At 42.9% G+C, this 20,912-nt stretch overlaps 1 protein-coding gene and 1 pseudogene across 3 annotated transcripts in view; both read left to right on the forward strand.

Annotated features, from left to right (window-relative positions):
- The first annotated feature begins 529 nt into the window (after positions 1–529).
- On the forward strand, positions 530–2,072 carry LOC107149415 (annotated as a pseudogene). The gene has a single exon (XR_001504394.2). The product of XR_001504394.2 is annotated as a 14-3-3 protein theta-like (transcript).
- A 5,763-nt stretch (positions 2,073–7,835) lies between these two features.
- LOC107149240 (glucosaminyl (N-acetyl) transferase 2 (I blood group)) overlaps positions 7,836–20,912 on the forward strand; it is an 81,141-nt gene continuing 68,064 nt past the window's right edge. Inside the window, exons 1-2 of one of the 2 annotated variants that reach the window (XM_048799778.1) lie at positions 7,836–9,247; positions 19,405–20,197. In XM_048799778.1, coding sequence (XP_048655735.1) covers positions 8,326–9,247; positions 19,405–19,685 — 1,203 coding nt within the window. In that variant the 5' untranslated portion in view covers positions 7,836–8,325 and the 3' untranslated portion in view covers positions 19,686–20,197. Of the gene's footprint in view, positions 9,248–19,404; positions 20,198–20,912 lie in introns of those variants that run through there. The other variant, XM_015493995.2, reaches the window with a different exon arrangement.

The following is a 20,912-nucleotide window of genomic DNA, read 5'->3' on the forward strand; positions in this document are numbered from 1 at the left end:
TGCCCTCAAAGCCCTCCAGGATTCTGTAGGGAAGGTTCTCTAGGGTGTTGGAGGAATCTGTTCCCCAGGACAGAGACTGTTTTGGACTCAGGGCAGATCTTTGAAGGCAAAAAGACCTTTGCCCTTCCACATTCCAGCTTGTATTGTTCTACTTATAAACATTGCGTTTAAACAGACTTCACCTTAAAGAGGCCTAGATTGTTCCTGTGAAATGCTTCTGGGCAATTTTATCCTCCTGGGAACAGGAGAGCTCTGCGGAGACCAACTTACTGGAAAGCTACTTAGAGGGAGGAAATGGAGTCTTCCTGGGGTCACCTGGGTTTAATCCTGTTAAGATCCAATTGGCTACACTTAAGTTTCATATTCCCCAAACCTAGCACAGTGCCTGGCACGAACAGAGTACTCAAAAAAAAAAAAAATGTTGAAAGAATAAATGAATCACTTGGTTGCGAAAGGGGCATTCTGTTTCTAAAAGTTCTTAAAGAAGAGCATGTGTAAAAGCCAAAGCAGATCAAAGTGGTGGGACTCGATGTCCAACAAGGAGCTCAACCTGCTCTTGGTGGCCTACAAGAACGTGGTCGGGGGACTGCAGGTCTGCCTGGAGGGTCATCTCAAGCATGGAGCAGAAGACGGACATGTCCGATAAGAAGTTGCAGCTGATTAAGGACTATCGGGAGAAAGTGGAGTCGAGCTGAGGTCCATCTGCACCACGGTCCTGGAATTGTTGGATAAGTATTTAATAGGCAAAGCAACTAATCCAGAGAGTAAGGTCTTCTATCTGAAAATGAAAGGAGGTTACTTCTGGTACCTTGCTGAAGTTGCATGTAGAAGCTTACCAAGAGGCATTTGATATAAGCAAGAAAGAGATGCAACCCACACATCCAATCCGCCTGGGGCTGGCTCTTAACTTTTCTGTATTTTACTATGAGATCCTTAATAACCCAGAGCTTGCCTGCACACTGGCTAAAACGGCTTTTGATGAGGCCATTGCAGAACTTGATGCACTGAATGAAGAGGCATACAAGGACAGCACCCTCATCATGCATTGCTTAGAGACAACTTAACATTATGGACATCAGACAGTGCAGGAAAAGAATGTGATGCAGCAGAAGGGGCTGAAAACTAAATGCAAACAAGATGTCATCCTTCTTCCCTCAAGAAACCTTTTTACACATCTCCATTCCCGATTCCACTTGGATTTCCTACCGCAAAGAAACCCATTCATGCGTATGGAATCAACTGTTTATAGTCTTTTCACACTGCAGCTTTGGGAAAACTCCATTCCTTGATTTGTGTTTGTCTTGGCCTTCCTGGTGTGCAGTTACTGCTGTAGAAAAGTATTAATAGCTTCATTTCATAGAAACATAAGAAATTCCAAACACTTAGTAGAGGACTAAAAATGTATCTGGTGTTTAAGTAATCTGAACCAGTTCTACCAGTGACTGTGTTTTGTATTACTGTGAAGATAAGAAAATGTAGTTAATTGCAATTTAAAGAGTGTTCTACATGACTTCTTACTTTCTACATTCCCTTCTTTATTCTTCTTTGAGGGTTTCCTTTCAGTAAGCAACCTTTCTATACTCTTACTGTATTCCTTTTTAGTGGGAATCCAGAAGTATTGGATGGAATGGGAGAGCACTTGATATTTCCTGGCTTGCGGGGGGGGGGGGTCACAAATTGAAATGCCTCCTATATCCCATGTTGTGGAGGTCATGTCCATCTGTGATCACAAGGAGTTTTCTTATTCACTCATCATTTGCTGCTGTTTAAAGTTGACAACTTCCCTTCCCAAAAAAATTCACTTACACCTCCTGTCTTTGTAGTTCTGGTATTCACTTTACTATGTAATAGAAGTAGCATGTTGCTGCCAGAATACAAGCATTGATTTTGGCAAATTAAAAGTGCATGTCATTTCTTAGTACACTAGAAAGGGGAAATAAAAGTACACAAGTCCAAGTCTAAAACTTTAGTACTTTTCCATGCAGACTTGTGCACATGTGAGAGGGTGTCCAGTTTGTCTAGTGATTGTTCTTTAGAGAGTTGGACCACTATTGTGTGTTGCTAATCATTGACTGTAGTCCCAAAATAGCCTTGTGAAAATGTTATGCCCTATGTAACAGCAGAGTAACATAAAATAACATTACATTTTATAAAAAAAAAAAGAGAGAGAGAAGAGCATGTGTATATGTTGCTTTATGATGTGATGTGCCTACAAGGCGCTGTGATTTTTTCATCTATTTTGTTAAGTCATTAGTCCCCATATTTATCTTAGTTATGCTCATCTCTAACTTACTGGGTTATGTTATATTTCTTGGTTCTCTTCAGGCAAAGGGAAATGTTTCTAGAATCTAAAAGATGTTGGTACTGTTTGGACTTTAAAATGTACTTTACTTAATTAGGCACCAAAATATTCCAGTGAATGAGGTATGAACTTCATTTGGTAATAGGAAAAACCTAAAATGAAGCCTTGGACCATGTAGAAAAGTAGTTGAGTAGTATTGCAAGTCTATGGAAATCCATTCTTCTGATATTAAAGACAGATCCACTATGTAAATTCAGGTTTTGTCAGAATTAAGCTTTTTTTTTTTCTTTCCTTATTTTTTGCCTGGGGCCTTTGGACAGTTATCACTTATAAGGAAGATCTCTCCCCACCTGCTGACTCATGGGCCAGATTACAGACAATAGTCAGTTCCTTGTAGACTGTGGCCTTGAGGAAGAAATGGGGAGACTACAATCCTAGGGCCTGGGGACTCTACAGCAGGAGGATTCATGTTTTTGCACTCAGTACTGATGGAACCATGTACTGTGATTGGAAGAAGGGGGGCTACACTCTTTCTTAATGATATTGCTAATGGTCAGAAGCTCACCATCTTTCCTGGAGGAGAAAGCTACCTGTCTCTGTGCTCTCTCACTCCTGTAACTTCACAATCACATTAAGGACTTTCTGGGATATAAAAAGAAGGAAGGAAGCCGGAACATGGTGGTGAATACCTGTAAACCCAGCAACTTAGGAGGTTGAGGCAGGAGTATCACAAGTTTGAGGTCAGTCTCAGCAATTTAGCAAACCCTTAAGCAAAATCTGGTCTCAAAATAAAATAAAAAAATAAAAAGGGCTGGGGATATAGCTCAGTGGCTAAGAATCCCTGGGTTCAATCCCCCATACAGAAAGAAAGGGGAAAAAAGGAGGGAGGGAGGAAGACAAATAAAGAAAGAAAAGAGAAAGAAGGAAAGAACAGAAATCTATTATAAAGGGAGGGAATCAACTCTGCACTGGGGTTGGGCCCTTGTTCTCCCCATAATAACCAACCTGTAAAATATACTCAAATCAAACTTGAGGATGACTTTCTGCAGAGAAAAATCTACACTGTGTTTCTTTGGCTTAGACACTTCCCTTTGCACTTGGTATTAAAAGCCTTGGTTTCCAGGTACCTTTTTATGTGCAAACACAGCTATGGGACTCTAACTAGCCCTGCAGTTCCCTTAGTCTTTTAGCTTCTGACCTCAACCTCAGGTTGCCTCAGAGATATTTAATTGAGCTTGAAAAGACCAGCTTTCTCATCCACTTCCTTATTAACCGGCTTCCGGGCTGTTTTCAGTTAAGCTATTGCAACCTTCACACCTTTTCCTTCCCCATGGCGTTCTCTCAGGGTCTGAAATTAGCTGTGACATCACTGAGCTTAGTGTTGTAAGTTTATTACCTCCAGAATCTTCTCAACACCTCCAGGAGACTGATTTTTGTCTTGACTTCAGAGTTGCAAAACTAAGACTCTGGGGTTGCGGATGTAGCTCGGTGAGCACTTGCCTGGCATGAACAAGGCCCTGGCTTTCTAAAGGAGGGAAAAAAAAAAAAAAAAAAACCTCAGATGCAAAGGTATGGATGACCAGCTACCGAGGAGGCCAAAGCTGGGTGCTGGAGGTTTTCAATTAACTGTAGAGTCCTCACCTGTCTGTGAGACCCATGGGGATGGTTTCCTTAAATGCAGCCAAAAGGAAACCAAGAGGTATGGATCAGAGGGGTCTTCAAAGGCTCCAAGTCTCTCAAGAATTCTCTTGGTTCTCCCAGAGACTTTCTGACACATAACCCAGGGAATTTTTTTTTTTTTTTAAACTGGGATTGAGCCCAGGGGTGCTTAACCAACTGAGCCACATCCCCAGCCCTTTATATATTTTATTTAGAGTCAGGGTCTCACTGAGTTGCTCAGGGCCTTGCTAAATTGCTGAGGCTGGCTCTGAATTCTCAAATTTCAGCCTCAGCGTCCCCAGAGATCTTTTTAACCATGCTACCTGGCTATTTTAAACCCTGTACCCTCAGGCCATGTTCTGTGGTTGAAAAGAAACATCCATGAGGGTAAATCAGGGTACTGAATGTAACATCCATCCATCCATATATAAGTAGAAAAAGAGGAGAGAGAGAGAGAGAGAGAGAGAGAGAGAGAGAGAGAGAGAGAAGAGTAGGAAAACAACTGGGGTCATGAAAAAAATCAAAATATCAACACTCTTGAGATTTAAAAAAGCAATTTAATCCAAGCCGTCCTCTGTTTGGGATGTCACCAGATCTTCCCAGTCACTGAGAAAGTTTCCATTAGCATCTTTGGCTTCTAACTTGGGCACAAAGATGGTGTCGTGATAAAATGAACATGTGAAAACTACTTTGGGCATCTTTTGGCTCATGAATAAGTATAAGAAGTAGGGTGCAATGAAGCTCTTCTAAAAACATCGATTGACATTATCTTAGTGCAAGAAAAATTGGTTTACATTCTAGAATAAGAACTTATGAGCATGCCTTCTTGGAGATATAACCAATTGCAGACTTACCTCTGGGATATAAATGCATACCCTGCAGGTTGATCCTGGTTCCCATTTTCTTAAAACTCTATATCTTATCTTATCACTGCCTCCAACATGGAATTTAGGGAATTAATTTTGATCTAATATTCAAACCAAGATGAGCCATCTCTCTTCTTTTTGGTCCTTCACTGCCATCCCCTCCTGTCATTTTACCCAAATGCAAGAACATAGAGTCCAGAATTTAGAAGGATAGTAGTGGTAGATTACAAAAGGGCATCAGGAAAGAAGGAGGTTCAGGAGAACCAGCCTCTCCCATGTGACCGGCAAGAGAAAGAACATCAGAGAGCACCAAACTGACAAAAAAGAAAACAGGTTCATACGTGTGCTTTTGAAAAGGTCTAGCATTGTCAAAGACGCTATTTTAAATAAATGTAAATGTTTCCAAAGCTGGAAGTCAGAGGACCCTTGCAGTTTTTCAGGGGAGGTACAAGAATCTACTGCAGCAAAGCATGAAATCCAAGCATCCATGGGTCTAAATTCAAGAAGCAGGCAAAAGATTCAAGATGCATTTATGCCTGCAGTATCTGGAGAGCTAGAACTGGGCCAAGAACAAGATGACAGCCAAAATAAACAAAGGGAGAGCTGATGTCATTGTCTGGATAAATTAGGAGAAAGACTAAAAATGACTTGACTCGTTCAGACAGGCATAATTAGGCACTGACATCTTCATTTAAGCATCCCGACAGCCAAATGCATTTGATGTAGACAGTGCCTACCTACAGGGATATTAAAAATTAAATACAAATTAGATGATTTTAGCCATTTCCAAAAAGATTGCTTTTGTGTGGAAGAAGTGATTCATTCTAAAGGATTTTAGAGTGAAGGAGAGAAATTCAGGTTGATTGAATCCTGTTTGGACTGTGTAGACAAGATTGTGAACCGCTGAATCATGCTGTAGAATGTGACTCCCAAAACAGCTGAAGACTGAGTTCTGGAGAATTCTCCCTGCATCCTTTCTTGGCATCGTTTCCTGCGCTCCTGATGCATGTGAACTACACTTGGCAACTGTCTCATTAATGCGTTAGCTTTCATCTGGGAGTGAAGAAATAAAAAACAATCATTCAACTCTTAGGTTCAAAAGTATTCATTGTGGAGACAATGTCTAATAAAGGCCCAACAGGTCTAGGGACAATGTTAGGCTATAATCTCAAATTTTAAAAGCAGCTTATAAATTTGCATCTTCCTCTATGTTGTGGGTGTATGTGCACATGTGCGCACTTGGAATTAAACCCAGGGCCTTGCACATGCTAAGCATGTGATCTACCCACCCCCCACCCCACCCCTGTGCGCTATTCTTCTTCCTTTTTATTTTTTTCTCTCTCTCTTTCTAATGTTGGTGATTGAACGCAGGGGCACTTCAGCACTGACCTATATCCCAAGCTTCCTTTTTTTTTTTTTTGAGACAGGGTTTCGTTAAGTTGCCCAAGCTGGCCTTGGACTTGTCATCATCCTGCCTCAACCTCTTGAGTCACTGGGATTACAGGCTTGCACCACTATGCCTGGCCCCTATGTTCTGTGGTGCTGGGAATTGAACCCAGGGCTTTGTGCATGCGAGGCAAGCACTCTACCAACTGAGCTCTATCCCCAGTCCCCGCTGTGTTCTTAATAAAATCAAAATGTGTTGTCTATGGGCAAGGGGTAAATGAAAGTACAGGATGTGAAGACATTTGCAAACTATAATTTTATATTATCTTTAAAATTAAGAAGATGTATTAGGAAAAAAATAGGTACATGGTGACTCATCTCTTAGAAATTATTATCAGGAGTCTCACCCTAATGTGATCAAGGAAATGGATAAATGAAAGCTTAAGGATAAAAATCGATAAATATTTGATGGTTTACTCTGTAGACGACGCTAGGAGCTAGGAACAGATGAGGAATGCCCTTATTCACAGCTGGCTACCAACTAACACAGAACTCATCAGTGGATCCTAAATGTCATGGGCTCACAGACGAAGGCGCAAGGGAGGGGCAAGATGATTTCAAAGGCAGAAGCAGTCATTGTGTCATTTTCTTGAAGTAGAAGTGTGAAGCAGGCTGTGTGTGTGTGTGTGCGCGCGTGTGTCCTATGACTGTGTGAAAATGGGTTTCTTGTCAGCTCTTATACTATTTTGCCTCTTTCCCAGCCTCATCTGTTTTCCAACACTGTGAGGAACTCTTTTTATATGTTATCTGTGTTTATTCTCATGATTGATCTAGAGTGGTAAAAATATCCTTATCTTTTATACGTAAGGAAATGCTTTTTAAAGTGTTTATAAATCTGAGTCGGATGTGGTGACACAGCCCTGAAATTCTAGTGACTCAGAAGGCTGAGACAGTGAGAATCACAAGTTCAAGGTCAATTTCAGCAACTTAGTGAGGCCTTGTCTCAAAATTAAAAAAAAAATAAAGAGCTATAAGAGTAACTCAGTGGTAAAAGCCTCTTGGGTTTAATCCCCAGTACCAAAAAAAATCAAGGGCTTATAAATCTAAACCTGAGAGCTTCTCTCCTTAAGTTCTGGAAAGTATAGGAGTCTACCTCTCTCCTACTTCTCCAATCATCAGGCTTGTTCTGCATCCTACTGAGGCAAGGGTGAATTGAACTTCCCATTTGCCTAACTTTAACCTCTGTGCAATTTTGCTAGTACTTTTGGAATTTTTATGTTTGAGACAAATTAGCCTTTATTCAACAGAATGCCCCCAGTCACTTTGGGTGGTAAGCGAGATGTGAGGTCGGCTTGCAAATTAATATGTCTTTTTAAGGACCTTTCCTAGTCGCAGAGAAAATTAAACCCTGGAAAGAATTTGCCTCCACAGCCCGTCATATGCTATGCTTTACAGACTACCCAGCCAGGTCGGTGGGTGGGTGGGGGCCTGCGTGGAAAAAAGAAGGGGTTAAGCAATTTATTTTCAAGCACGTTGTTTTTTATTGACAGAATCTCTCTCCAGGCGGTGTTCACATGCTCCCAACTGTGGCTTTTAACTTGGCAGTGCTGTTTAAGCAAACAAACCCAGTCAGTTGAATGCAATGATTAACAGGAAGCTGGGGAGCTGACACAGTTACCAGCCTTGGGCTAGGACAAGAAGCGGGTCTGAAGTCCTAGAGCGATGACTTGCAGAACAGCCACCTCACCCATGAGTGATCTCACTGTGGGAACAGGTACTCTCAACTGGCCACAGCAGCTCCCAGGGGGCGGAGGTTTGGGAGGAGGGTTTTGCAGAGGAAGGGACCGGCAGGCAAGGCAGATGCAAAACAGCTACTTCAGAAATGTGTCAAAGAAAAGTGAAAACGCGACAGAGCTGTAAATGAAGAGAGAAGGAAGAGGGAAAAAGAAGAAGAAGAAAGCAAGAAAGAAAAGAAAAAGAACTGTTGGCTGCTGATGAGAAGTGTGTCTACCAGGAGGATGAGGTTGGAGCCCGCAGGAGACGTGAGTTAACTGGATCGAGGCTCTGATCTCATTTTCCAAAGACGTTTTGCTCATTTCCTGCTTCTGAACGATGGGCTCTTGGAAGTACTGTCTTTTTAGTGTGTCTCTTATCACTGCCCTGGTTCTTGTATGTGTTTACAACAATAAGTTATGGGAGAACACGCACTTTCTGAAGGCTGCCCCCATCAACAACTCGATGCTGGCTGAAGTCTGTCTCCAGATGTTGAAGGAGGAGGTGTTCTACCCAGTAGAGACTGTATTGAAAACTACCTTCCGTGAATCTACCTGCTACGAGTACAGAGTTCAGAGTCATTATATAACAGAAACACTCTCTCAGGAAGAAGCTGACTTCCCTCTGGCTTTCACCCTGACCATCCACAAAGACTTTGACACTTTTGAGAGGCTCTTCAGGGCCATTTACATGCCCCAAAACGTCTACTGTGTGCACGTGGACCAGAAGGCAACAGTTGCATTTAAGGATGCGGTGAAACAATTACTGAGCTGCTTCCCAAATGCTTTTCTGGCTTCTAAGATAGAACCTGTGGTCTATGGTGGGATTTCCAGGCTCCAGGCGGATATCAACTGCATGAAGGACCTGGTGGCCTCTGCCGTGCCCTGGAAGTATGTCCTCAACACCTGTGGGCAAGATTTCCCCCTGAAAACCAACAAGGAAATAATTCAGTATCTGAAAGGATTTATAGGGAAGAACCTTACCCCAGGGGTGCTGCCGCCAGCTCACGCAATTGGACGGACTAAGTATGTCCACCAAGAATTATTGAACAGCAAAAACTCCTACGTGCACAAAACAGGGAAATTAAAATCTCCTCCTCCTCACAATATGACCATCTACTTTGGCACTGCCTATGTGGCCCTCACAAGGGAATTTGCTAACTTTGTTCTCCAAGACCAGCAAGCACTGGACTTGCTCTCCTGGTCCAGGGACACCTACAGTCCTGATGAACATTTCTGGGTGACTCTCAATAGGATTCCTGGTATGTATGTTTTTTGGTTGTGGTTTAAGAGACAGGGTCTTCTTCTGTTGCCCAGGTTAGACTTGAATTCCTGATGATCCTCCCATCTCAGCTTCCTGGGTAGCTGGGATTACAGACACATGCCACCACACATAATTCGTTTTTTTAAAAAATAAATATGTCAGTACTGAATAAGCTGCTTAAGAGATGGTAAAAGAACTGACATTCACACTTCTTCACAGTTTCAAATGTTAATTTTAAAAATAGGGAATATTTATTTGTCAATGTTATTTTAAAATTAATTCTAGTTTTTATTCAGAAATTATAATTATATGCATTGATGGAGTCTGTGATATTTTGATAAGTGTATACAGTGTGGAATGATTGAATCAAGACTATTAACATATCCATCACCTGCTTTACCTATCATATTTTATGGTGCCATGTTTGAGATTTGGTATCTTAGTTATTTGAAATATATAGTACATTATCATTGACTATAATCACCCTGATGTGCAATATTTCTCAAAATATTCCTCTTGTCTATCTGAAATTTCATAGCTTTGATCGACGACTCTCCATTCTCTCCTGTACTCCATTCTAACTGCTGTCAGTGAGTTCAACATTTTTAGATTCCACACCTCAACTCTATTTGGCAGCTGAGAAACAGAAGCATAGATTAGCAAAGCCAAGTTGAAAAACTTGACTGTCTGATCAGATTCTGCTGATATACCAAGCTGCCTCACTGGGCCCAGAGACCCATAGGCTCACCTACGCACTTAGCCTACATACAGGGAGCAAGACATACAACTTTTAAATTTTTTATTTGCAAGTTCTTTCCTGGAACTGAATCAGAAAATTAGAGCACCTTAAGGATTTCTGGACCAACACCTTCATTTTACAAGAAAAAGGATTTCAGTGTGGTTGGACCATATACTCAAATATAATAAACACCAAAAGCATCTATTATATGCCAGCTGACTTTCTCTGGGCTCAGTGGCACACACCTGTAATCCCAGTGGCTTTGGGAGGCCGAGGTAGGAAGATTGCAAGTTCAAAGCCAGCCTCAGCAACTTAAAGAGGCCCTAAGCAACTTAGTGAGACTCTGTCTCAAAATAAAAGCTAAAAAGGGTTGAGGATGTGGCTCAGTGATCAAGAAACCCTGGATTCAATCCCTGATAGCAAAATTAAATAAACAAAATAAGGGTGACTTTCAATTGGGTCTCTGTTGTTGCTAAGTCAATTCCACCTTTTCCTTGGTCTAATCTCCAAGTTATTTGATAACCTTAAGTTGTTTGCAGTGAACCTCTCAGTTGAACTAGTCCAGCTCAAAAATAAATAAATAAATAAATAAATAAATAAATAAATAAATAAATAAAAATTCTCAGGCTCAAGGAGAAAAGTCAGTGGAATCAATGTGAGGATCAAGTTTATGGTTTCTTTTCATTGGTGGTTGCTTATAATAATTGGCTGTATTAAAGCTTTTAGACACATCGAAGGCCAGGTCCACTTCCCAGAGGATCTAGTGTAGCTTCCAGGTGATTCTCAGGTTCCAGCCTCTGCGGAGGCATGTTTGAGATGTTAGCACACAACTTCCTAGACTTAGAAGGCTTTGAAAATCTGCTCTTCTAGAGCAGGAAGGAGTCATGTAATGAAAAAGAGAAGCTCAGGCAGTCAGAGACAGGCCCCTACAGCTGTGCAGGAAGAACTGTAGAATGCAAAATACGGAAGGTGAAAGCCATATTTCTCTCTTATGTATGACTTAACCCATGATGTAGACCATCCAGGCCTGTCACCAGACCATAGGGGAGCTGCTGACAAAGCAGTCTCCCAAGAAGGTTAAAAGGCCAAACCCCATTTTGGGGGGAAAGGATCCAGACAAATAAAAAAGATATTCAATCTAAAGAAAAAGACTTAAGAGACATTTATTTGTTTTGTAGGATCGGGGATTCAATGCCCTAGGGGTACTCTACCACTGAACTACATCCCCAGTCTTTTATTTTTATTTTTTATTTGGAGATGGTCTTGCTATGTTGCCCAGGCTGGTCTTGCATTTGTGATCCTTCTGCCTTGGCCTCCCAAGCCCCTGGGATTACAAGTTGGCACCACCAGGCCTGGCTTAAAGTGTCTTAACAAAAGATATCTCATGAAAGAAAAGTAGGACCAAGTCTGTCATTTTGGAAGATGAATCTAGGGTTACTGGGTGAGAGACAGGAGAACCCAAGGAGCTTCAAGGTCAGTGAGCAAAAACCAAGGATGCAGAGGTCAGGGAGCTGCTGCCAAGGGAGCCCCAAGTGCTGAAAAGAAGTCCCCTTAGTCCCTTCCCTCCCTGAAAGTCCACAATTGTGATCATTGATGGAGACAAAAGTTCACCTGGCTTCTCAGCATGATGTATGGATTGCAACTAGATTTTCACATTTCTGGTAAGCAGCAACACCAGCAAAACAATTGAAAACAAATCCACTGACTCATGCATTCCAAAAACTTTCGTATATATTTGAAAGACCTTTATTTTATGTATTTATATGCAGTGCTAAGAAAGGAACCCAGTGCCTCACACATACCAGGCAAGTGCTCTACCACCGAGCCACAGCCACAGCCATTTCTTTCTTTCTTGATGAGGTGCTGGGGATACCCCAGACCTTGTACACACTGGGCAAGTGCTCCACCTCTAGGCCCTTGTTTTGTTTTGTTTTGTTTTATTTTTTTATTTTTTATTGTTGGTTGTTCAAAACATTACAAATTTCTTGACATATCATATTCCACACTTTGATTCAAGTGGGTTATGAACTCCCACCTTCACCCCATACACAGATTGCAGAATCACATCAGTTACACATCCATTGATTTACATATTGCCATNTTTTGTCATTTTTTAATGCAGAGTAATACTCCATTGTGTATAAATGCCACATTTTTTTAATCCATTCGTCTATTGAAGGGCATCTAGGTTGGTTCCACAGTCTTGCTATTGTGAATTGTTATTTGCAACCCTTGCCTCGGCTGCAGAGCTTCTGCTGGCTAATGGGGTCCCCTCCCCTGTGGCTCCTACCTGCTCCTCCTCCCCTTGTATCTGCTTGATTCTATGCTGCCCTATTGTCAGCAGCCTTACTCAGACATTCCCAGGGAGTCTTGCTTTGGGTCACAGAGTCACTGTGCTGCGGCAAGATCCCACTGTCATTTGACACCACCTCAGAGCCTGATGTCAGCCTCTCTGTGGACAGCTGCCCTTCACATAATCCCCAAGTTGTTCGGTTAACGGTGGCTGGTGTGGAAAGGTCATGGGGTTTAATAAAAATTAAATACGATCGCTTGCACATACATAATATGTCTCTTAAGAGGTGGCTGGTCCGCTGGTGGATTCCCAGAAGATAAGACTCTGTGTGTGGCCTACTCAGGCTCTAAAGATGTTGCCAGGGAACTTCACCAGCTCCTGCCGTCCCTTCTCCCCAGCCCTCCTGCCATCTATCTTATCCCTGCTCATGCCCACCCCATTCCTCCCCCTCTCTCTGCAAGATGATGTTTTTCTTTTAGTGTATTTTCTGACTCCGTCGTGGATGATGTACAATCAGGAGGAGGAACCACCTGTAGGCCTGAGGTTCAGGTTCAGCCACCTCCTGCCTTCCTTCCTAGCTACCCATCAGCTGAGTTGGAGAGTTCAGCCTGTGATGGGAATCAGATGTGCTTCGTTGGTCTCCTCAGATTGGAGGATTTCAATGATTGAACGAGTATTTTAAGTAGGACCCCATGGGAGTTTATTTCAAATTCATTTAAAAATGCAAATGAATGAAAAAGAGCCTTTCTTAAGATAAGGTTTGGTTAGAAACGGGAGGAAGAAGAAATGTCAAGGTGCTTGAAAGGGAAGGAATAGAGGAAGGAGCAAAGTTGGAGACGACAAGTCTGGACAACAGAGCCTGGGCTTCCATCTGCTTTTGTGCACCAGCCCTGCCGTGGCAGGCATCCCCCGACTCTGGCCCTTGATATGGGAGGTTGGTGGCTTTTCCGACTGTGGTAGGCTTCACAGTGGCCTGATTCTTTGTCACTCCTTCAGATTGGCATATCCCTTTAGCCCCTCCCTATGAATGGGGCATGGAACGCTGAGGTTCAGGGAGCTGCGATCTGAGAGATGTGACTGTGGGAGCCAGGAAAAGTGGATGCAAACCAAGGAGGTCTCTGGAATGCCACTCAAGGTCCCGTGGTGTGCCCGGGCTCTTGGGTCCAGAGGGAACTGGCATTTCCCAAACCAATCAGGCTTATAGGGCTTTTGAGATCACTGGGTTTCTAGACTGACTTGGAAGGGAGAAAAGTTGGAGAGATAAGTTTTACCATTGGCTTGGTTTGAACCATCTCGATTTTATATCCCTTGGGATACAGCTCAGTGAGTTAGACACCAGTGAGTGCTTAAGGAGCCAGTCTCTTAGGAAGGTGGTAAATGGCCCCGGAGACTCGGTCTTTTATTATAGGTTATCAAGGAAACAGTGGCATTGGTTTTGTAGTTTCTTTAGAAGAAGTCTGGGAAGGGGGTCGACCCGGGAGTGATCTTTGCTGTCTTTGTCTCCTCTCCTTCAGTGGTCACTGGGCTTCTTCTTGGATCTTCTGTGGCTCATTTCCTATCCTTACTTACTTTTTCTCCTTCCCTAGCGAAGTTACACCATTCCTGGTTCTTTTCTCTCAAGACGACACTTTGTACTTCTGTTACCTTGAAGGTAAATCCTGACAGGACTTGGGACACAGAAACTCAGTGGTACATGCGGCGCAGTGCTATATGCCTGTAATCCCAGCTCGGGAGACTGAGGCAAGAGGATCACAAGTTCAAAGCCAGCAGCAACTTAGTGAGTCCCTAAGCAACTCAGTGAGACCCTGTCTCAAAATGAAATGTACAAAAGGGCTGGGTGTGTGGTTCAGTGGTTGGAGACCCTCGGTTCAATCCCCTGCACCAAAAAAAAAAAAAAAAGAAAAAGAAAGAAAGAAAACAATTCAGTCTGTTTCCTCAAATCAGATATTTCACTCATAGTTGATTTATATGCACTTTACACATCCATATATATTAGCATGAAAAATGGGTTGAGTAATAGTAATGGTATCTGTAAACACTTTGCTTTGTTAATTTGTTAATTATACCATCTTCTAGGACAGCCAGAGACAGGAACCTGTTTCAATATCCCACTGTCCCTCTGAGCAGCAATTCTTTTTTAGAAAACCCCAAGCAGAATTTCTTCTTATGATCTGTCTCAATTTTATACTGATGAAGCGAAAAGTGTATTAAAGAGAAAAACGAAAGATTTGGGTCCAACTGAATTAGAACCATTGGGTGGAACGCATTGTCATTGGGTGGAAGGCATCTTAGATTTGAGTGGACTCTCGAGTGTGCTAGACAAATATCTCCAGGTCAGCTCCTTCTGTGGAGTCACAGAGGAGCTCACTGGTGGGATTTGGAAACCAATAGACCTGAGCTAGGAGCCTGGATCCACTATCAGAGTCTGTTTAGCTTTGGACAAGATGCCAAATGTCTCTGACTGAGCCTGATCAGGCCTCTTCTAGATCTCAGGGATAAAATGTCTCTTTGTAGGACTGATGGAAGGATTAGAGAATTGTACCTGGCTCCTTGTAGGAATGCATCCCATACTAAAAGAAAGTGGGAACAACAGATTAACTTCTTGGATGTTGATTCTTGAGGTTTTATTTTAGCATTACTATTCTAAAGCTTTAATATATAGCAGGTATAATTTTTGTTTTAGAAATCGAGCATGTGGCCCGGGTGTGATGGTACATGCCTGTAATCCCAGGGACTTGGGAGGCTGAAGGAGGAGGATGGCAAGTTTGAGGTCAGTATCAACAACTTAATGAGACCCTGTCTCAAAATAGAAGATAAAAAAGGGCTGGGGATGTGGCTCAGTGATAGAGCATCCCTGGGTTCAATCCCTAGTAGTATCACCACCATGAAGAAGGAGAAGGAGAAGGAGAAGAAGAAGGAAGGAAATGAGGGGGGAGGGGAGGGAAAGGATAGGAAGAAAGAAGGAAGAGAAGAAGTCGGGTATGTGGCTGCAGGTGTTAATGTCCCTTCTTGTATCTAACTCTGGGTGCCTCTCTGGATCCTCTACTCCTTGTGCCTAGTCCTGCTTCCCAACAGAAATGTTCTCATTCAGTGGGGTTCAAACGTCATTGGAGCCAAGAACAAATGAATAAGAGGGAGAAGAGTATGGTCATCCTTCTGTAGCCACAGGTTCTGCTCCAAATGATTCAACCAAGCTCAGATAGAAAATATTCTGGAAAAAAAAATATCATCCGATGACAGCCCCGTGTGCCTGTAATCTCAGCGGCTCCAGAGGCTGAGATGGGAGGATCTCCTGTTCAAAGCCAGCCTGAGCAACAGCGAGGTTCTAAGCCACTCAGTGAGACCCTGTATCTAAACAAAATATAAAATAGGGCTGGGGATGTGGCTCAGTAGTCAAGTGCCCCTGAATTCAATCCCTGGTACCAAAAAAAAAAAAAAAAATCATCTGTAACAGAACCTTTGCGGACTTTTTTCCCTTGTTGTTTATACTGTACCAGGTGTTATAAGTCATCTAGAGATGCTTTAAAGTGTACAGGAGGATTGCACAGGGCCCATGTGAACACTATGCATCTGCAGACTTCCGTCTCCATGGGAGGTTCTGGAACCAATCATCCAAGGGATAACTGTACTATTGGGCTTGTCTCAGAAAATGTTTTCTACGAATAGAAAATTCTCCTGTTTTGCAGAAAGTTTATTTTATGAATTTTTAACTCTGGCTCAGTTTTTAAGCAGTTCCCAGGCCAGGAATTCTAATCTTCCCGTGTCCCCACCCCACGCTGTCTATTCCAAAGGGCAGACACCCTTTGCCACTTAGGCCCAAACCCATTGGAAAGCGCCTTGGGGGAGCGTGGTTGGGCTGTGGGAGTTATTAGACCTGGGGCTGCTGAGGGCAGCGTAAATTACCCTCTTGATGCATCTTAAGGACTGAAGTGTATGTTTTAGTTCAAGTCTAGAAAAGTGAAATCAGGCATTAAGGGAATTTGTCAGAGCCATTTTGACCTTGAGAGGCTTTTATTTAAAATGTCCAAAAAATGTAGTTAAAATTGTTTATCTGGCTCTGACTTGAATTCCCTGTACAACTGCTGTTCCCCAAATAGACCTTTTTGCCTTTATGCCAGCTTTTCTTCTAGGCCCTTCTTTGCCTGGAAAATTACAGTTATCTTTTTTTTTTTTGGTGCTGGGAATGGAAGGGCCTGGCACATGCTAAGCATGGAGTCCTACTGCTGAGCTACACCCCAGCCCCCTGGTTCCTTTGTGAGCCCAGCCCAGCTGGGTTGCCCTGTGCCTAGGAACCCCTGTCATCCGGGTAGCCCCAGGCAGTGCATATCTGGCTCCCTGCCTGCACCAGGTACTTCTTCTTTTCACTTTACCTGTAGCTTTGGTCACTTCTCCATAAGGCTTGTGGTTTAAGCATCTGCAGAGCCACGAAGGAGAGGGAGCTTCATACATTTATGAACCTCCGTGGACACAGCGCCCGACTGATTTTCATTCCCCTGGCGTTGCTAAAATAAACACAGTATTGCTTCCATATATCTGGTTTTCTGCTACCGAGTCACTGAGAACTCATAATAAATAGGGCTGAGGGTGCAGGTCAGGGGTAGTGCGCTTGTCTGGCCTTCGTGAGGCCCTGGGTTTGATACCCAGCACCACCAAACAACAAAAACTTAGACAGACAGAGTGGTTTTTGAGCCTCTGTTTTACTATAAAGGCTTTCTAGAAGGCATGGAAGTGGCCATCACCACATCACAAATCTTTTCAGTGACAGGTGCTAAGGGAATTCAGCCCCCACTCAAGTTAACAGCTTTATTGAGGTAGAATTTACATTCCACAAAGTTTATTGAGGTATCGTTTACATATCATAAAGTCACTCATTTTACAAGTGTACAGATCCGTGATTTTTTAGTAGATTTAGAATCTTGTAACCATGACCTCAATCTAATTTAGAGCATTTTTGTCACCACAAAAACAAACAAACAAAAATTCACACCTGTTTTCTATTTCCCATTCCATACCCAGCCCTACCTTTCTGGCTGTATGGATTTGCTTTTTCTGGACATTTCATTCTTTTCTTCTTTTTTCCTTTTATTTCCAGTACTCGGGGGTTGAACCCATGGCCTCTCACATGCGAGGCAAGCTTTCTACCCCTGAGCTATAACCTGAGCCCTTTTTGTATTTTTAATTTTGAGACAGGGTCTTCTAAGTTATTGAGGCTAGCCTCAAAATAGCCATCCTCTTGCCTCAGCCTCCCAAGTAGCTAGGATTACAGGTGCCCACCACTGCCTCCAGCATTTCTGGAAATCTTTGTATAAATAGAGTCATACAATAGTGATCTGTGGTGCCTAGTCCCTTTCAGTTACCATCAGGATTTTTGAGGTCCATCCCTCTTGCTGTATGAACAGTTCCTCACATCTCCATGCCGATGAATCCCGTTCCAACCTGTGGCTACACCACACTTGCTTACTCATTCATTTGCCGATGGACATTTGGGTTGTTTACTCTGGGGCCATGATGAACAGTGCTACTAGGTGCGCTGAATGACTCTCTATGGAGGCACACGTCTTCATTTCTCCTTGGTTAGAGACCCGAGGTAAAATTGCTGGTCCAAATGAAAAATCTCTGCTTGGGCTGAGGCTGTGACTCAGTGATAGAGCGCTTGCCTAGCATGTGTGAGGCACTGGGTTCGATTCTCAGCACCACATATAAATTAATAAATAAATAAAGGTCCATCAACAACTAAGAATAAAAAAAAAAAAAGCCTCTGCTTACCATTTTGAGGAACTGACAGACTGATTTCTGAGAGATCACAATGTTTCACAAGCAGCAGTTTGTGGGAGTTTCTGTTCCTCTGCGTCTTATCAACGCTTGCTTTTCAGCTTTTCCATTTTAGCCATTCTAGTGGGTGTGAAACAGTACCTTCTAGTAGTTTCCATTTGCACGCCCCTAAGGAATAGCAACGCTGAACACCTTTCCATGTGCATATTGGCCTTTGGTGTATCTGAGAAGAGAATGTCAGTGCCTTTTGGACATTTCTTGAGCCTAGGTACTGTTGTAATCCCTATTTCACAGATGAGGAAACCGAGGCAGGGAGAGTTTGTATTACTTGCCCCAAGCCAATCGTTTATTCATGTCAGAATGATTGCCTTTGTGGTGAAGATGGGATCCACTAAGAGGTGAAATCGTCAAGCCAGCCGTCATGGCACATGTCTGTAATCTGGGCTATTCAGGAGACTGAGGCAGGAGGCTTGTGAGTTCCAGGCCAGAGCAGACAACAGAGCTAGACCCCAGGTCAGAAGAGGGAGAGAGATGAGATGGTCCAATGCTGAATTAAAGATTGAGGACACACTGCATGGACACAAGCTGAATTCAAGTTGCTACCCCCTGGATCCTTTAACCAGGAGCTAAGATTCATTTCATAAAAATAAAGAAAACCACCTGTTTGATTCTATCCTGTGTAGTTACTGTGATCAGAGTCCTTTCTGAAGTTGCGCGGGAATCCAGTGGCCCTGCCTCTCTCTTCCTAACTGCAGCTGGCTCTCTTTTCCTTCCAGCTCATTAGCGGTGAGCTGATGGAATGTCCTAGAGTCCTAGATTGTGATTTTTGTGGACTTTGCTTCTTGGTTCCTTTTGTTTCCCAAGGTTTGCCCCATGGCTGGAGTCTTCATTTTAGAATGCGCTCCTCCGTCTATGCTGTCTACATGCGACCACCTAGAAACTGAAGAAGGGGCGGTTTAAATCCACCTTCAGGCGTCTCTCTTGATTTCTGCTGTTCAAATCCTACTCATGAGCTGGGGTGGAGCTCAATGGTGGAGCACTTGTCTTGCATGCATGAGGCCTGGTTCCATTCCCCCAGGACCACACACATCAAAAAAAGAAAAAGAAAAAGAAAGGAAAAAAGAAAACTGTATTCTTGTGTTACTGAGCTTGTCAAATTTAGGACAGTGTCCGACAGGATTCCACAGCCATTTGTTTTGACCTCAGATGTTCATAAAGGTGTCTCTTCCTAGTTTTCTCCTTATTAGGAATGAAGTCAACTTCAAATTCCTGTAAACATTGCAATTCTAACTTCCTTTCAGCCTTGGTGGGAAAAAAAAAAGTCATAACCATTCTTATTTCACCCTTGTAGAATTTTCCATTCAAATACTGAGCCGGGCGGAGCTGTTTTTAGCTGCTCTTGTGATTCCAGGGAGCTTAGTCCCATTCTGTGAGACTCCAGCATCTTCAGTGTCTGGAATCAGACAAAAGCCGGGTGGGTGGTGGCTCAGGCACAAGTTTCCCCTTGCTTTCAGAGTAACCAAAGGAAGGTTAAGACAGAAGATCAAAGGAAATCAAGGAAAAGGCAGAGTTAGGAATGAAACTCCAATTGCAATGATAGGTCAGGCTTCTCTCTTGATTTCTGCTGTTTAAATCCTACTCAGGAGCTGGAGTGTAGCTCAATGGTGGAGCACTTACCTTGCATGCATGAGTGGGGATCTGAAGACAGAAACCTAAAGTATTTGCAGGTTGTAGGGCCCAGCATGGCCTGAGGCAGGGGCAGCTGTACATTGCTGTGTCTTTCCGGTGTGCATGGAATATTTTTAGCTTATTCCTCACCTCTTTCCAGAATGGAAGCGTCTTTCCTTGCTCAACTTCATGTTCTATTGCTGAGCTTCCCAGCCCATGTTCTGCAGGCTGATGTGCTGGGCACGAGTTACAGATCAGCCACACACGGACCCCAGCAGCACAGAAGGTGGGCAAAGCCCCAGGCAGTGTGAGCCCCTTGACCAGACACTTCTGGGTGAGGGCAGCACCGTCCTTTTCTTTTGTTGTTGTTATTTTTAAACAGGTACTAGACAAATAATTGTTTTCAGTATGTGTCACCGTCTGAAAATCATTAAAAGGTTCTTCCTTAATAATCCACCCCATATTAAAAACTAGATCTCAAGCTGGGCTCCATTGTGCACGCCTGTAATCCCAGCGGCTCGGGAGGCTAAGACAAGAGAATTGTGAGTTCAAAGCCAGCCTCAGCAATTTAGCAAGGCACGAAGCAACACAGTGAGGCCCTGTTTCTAACTAAAAATACAAAATAGGGTTGGGGATGTGGCTCAGTGTTTGAGTGCCTCTGGGTTCAATCCACAGTAAACCCCCCCAAACCACCTCCCACAAAAAAGTAAAAATTAGATTTAAAAATCTCAGGGAGGCAAAGTTTCCACTGGCTCATAAAAAGAAGGAAGAACTGACTCTATAACAGAGCATAGGTCTTTACATTAAATCATATTTTAAGAAGTGTCCTGGGCTGGGTTTATGGCTCAGTGGTAGAGCGCTTGCCTGGCATGTGTGAGTCACTGGGTTCGATCCTTAGCACCACATATAAATAAAATAAAGGTATTGTGTCCACCTACAACTAAAAATAAATGTTAAAATAAATAAGTGTTCCATGTTATTTTCACAAAACAGAGCAATTTCTACATCTAAAAAGCTCTAACAGTAACATTGTTCTGTTGATACCGTGATTTTTTTCTGATACTGGGAATTAACTTCAGGGGCACTCAGTCTCTGAACTACACCCCCAGTCCTTTTATTTATTTATTTTTAAAATTTTGATATAAGGTCTCAAATTTTGATATAAGTTGCTGAGGCTGGCCTCAAACTTGA

The sequence above is a fragment of the Marmota marmota genome, unplaced genomic scaffold, assembly GCF_001458135.2.
Source record: "Marmota marmota marmota unplaced genomic scaffold, marMar, whole genome shotgun sequence".
Taxonomy (NCBI): Eukaryota; Metazoa; Chordata; class Mammalia; order Rodentia; family Sciuridae; genus Marmota; species Marmota marmota.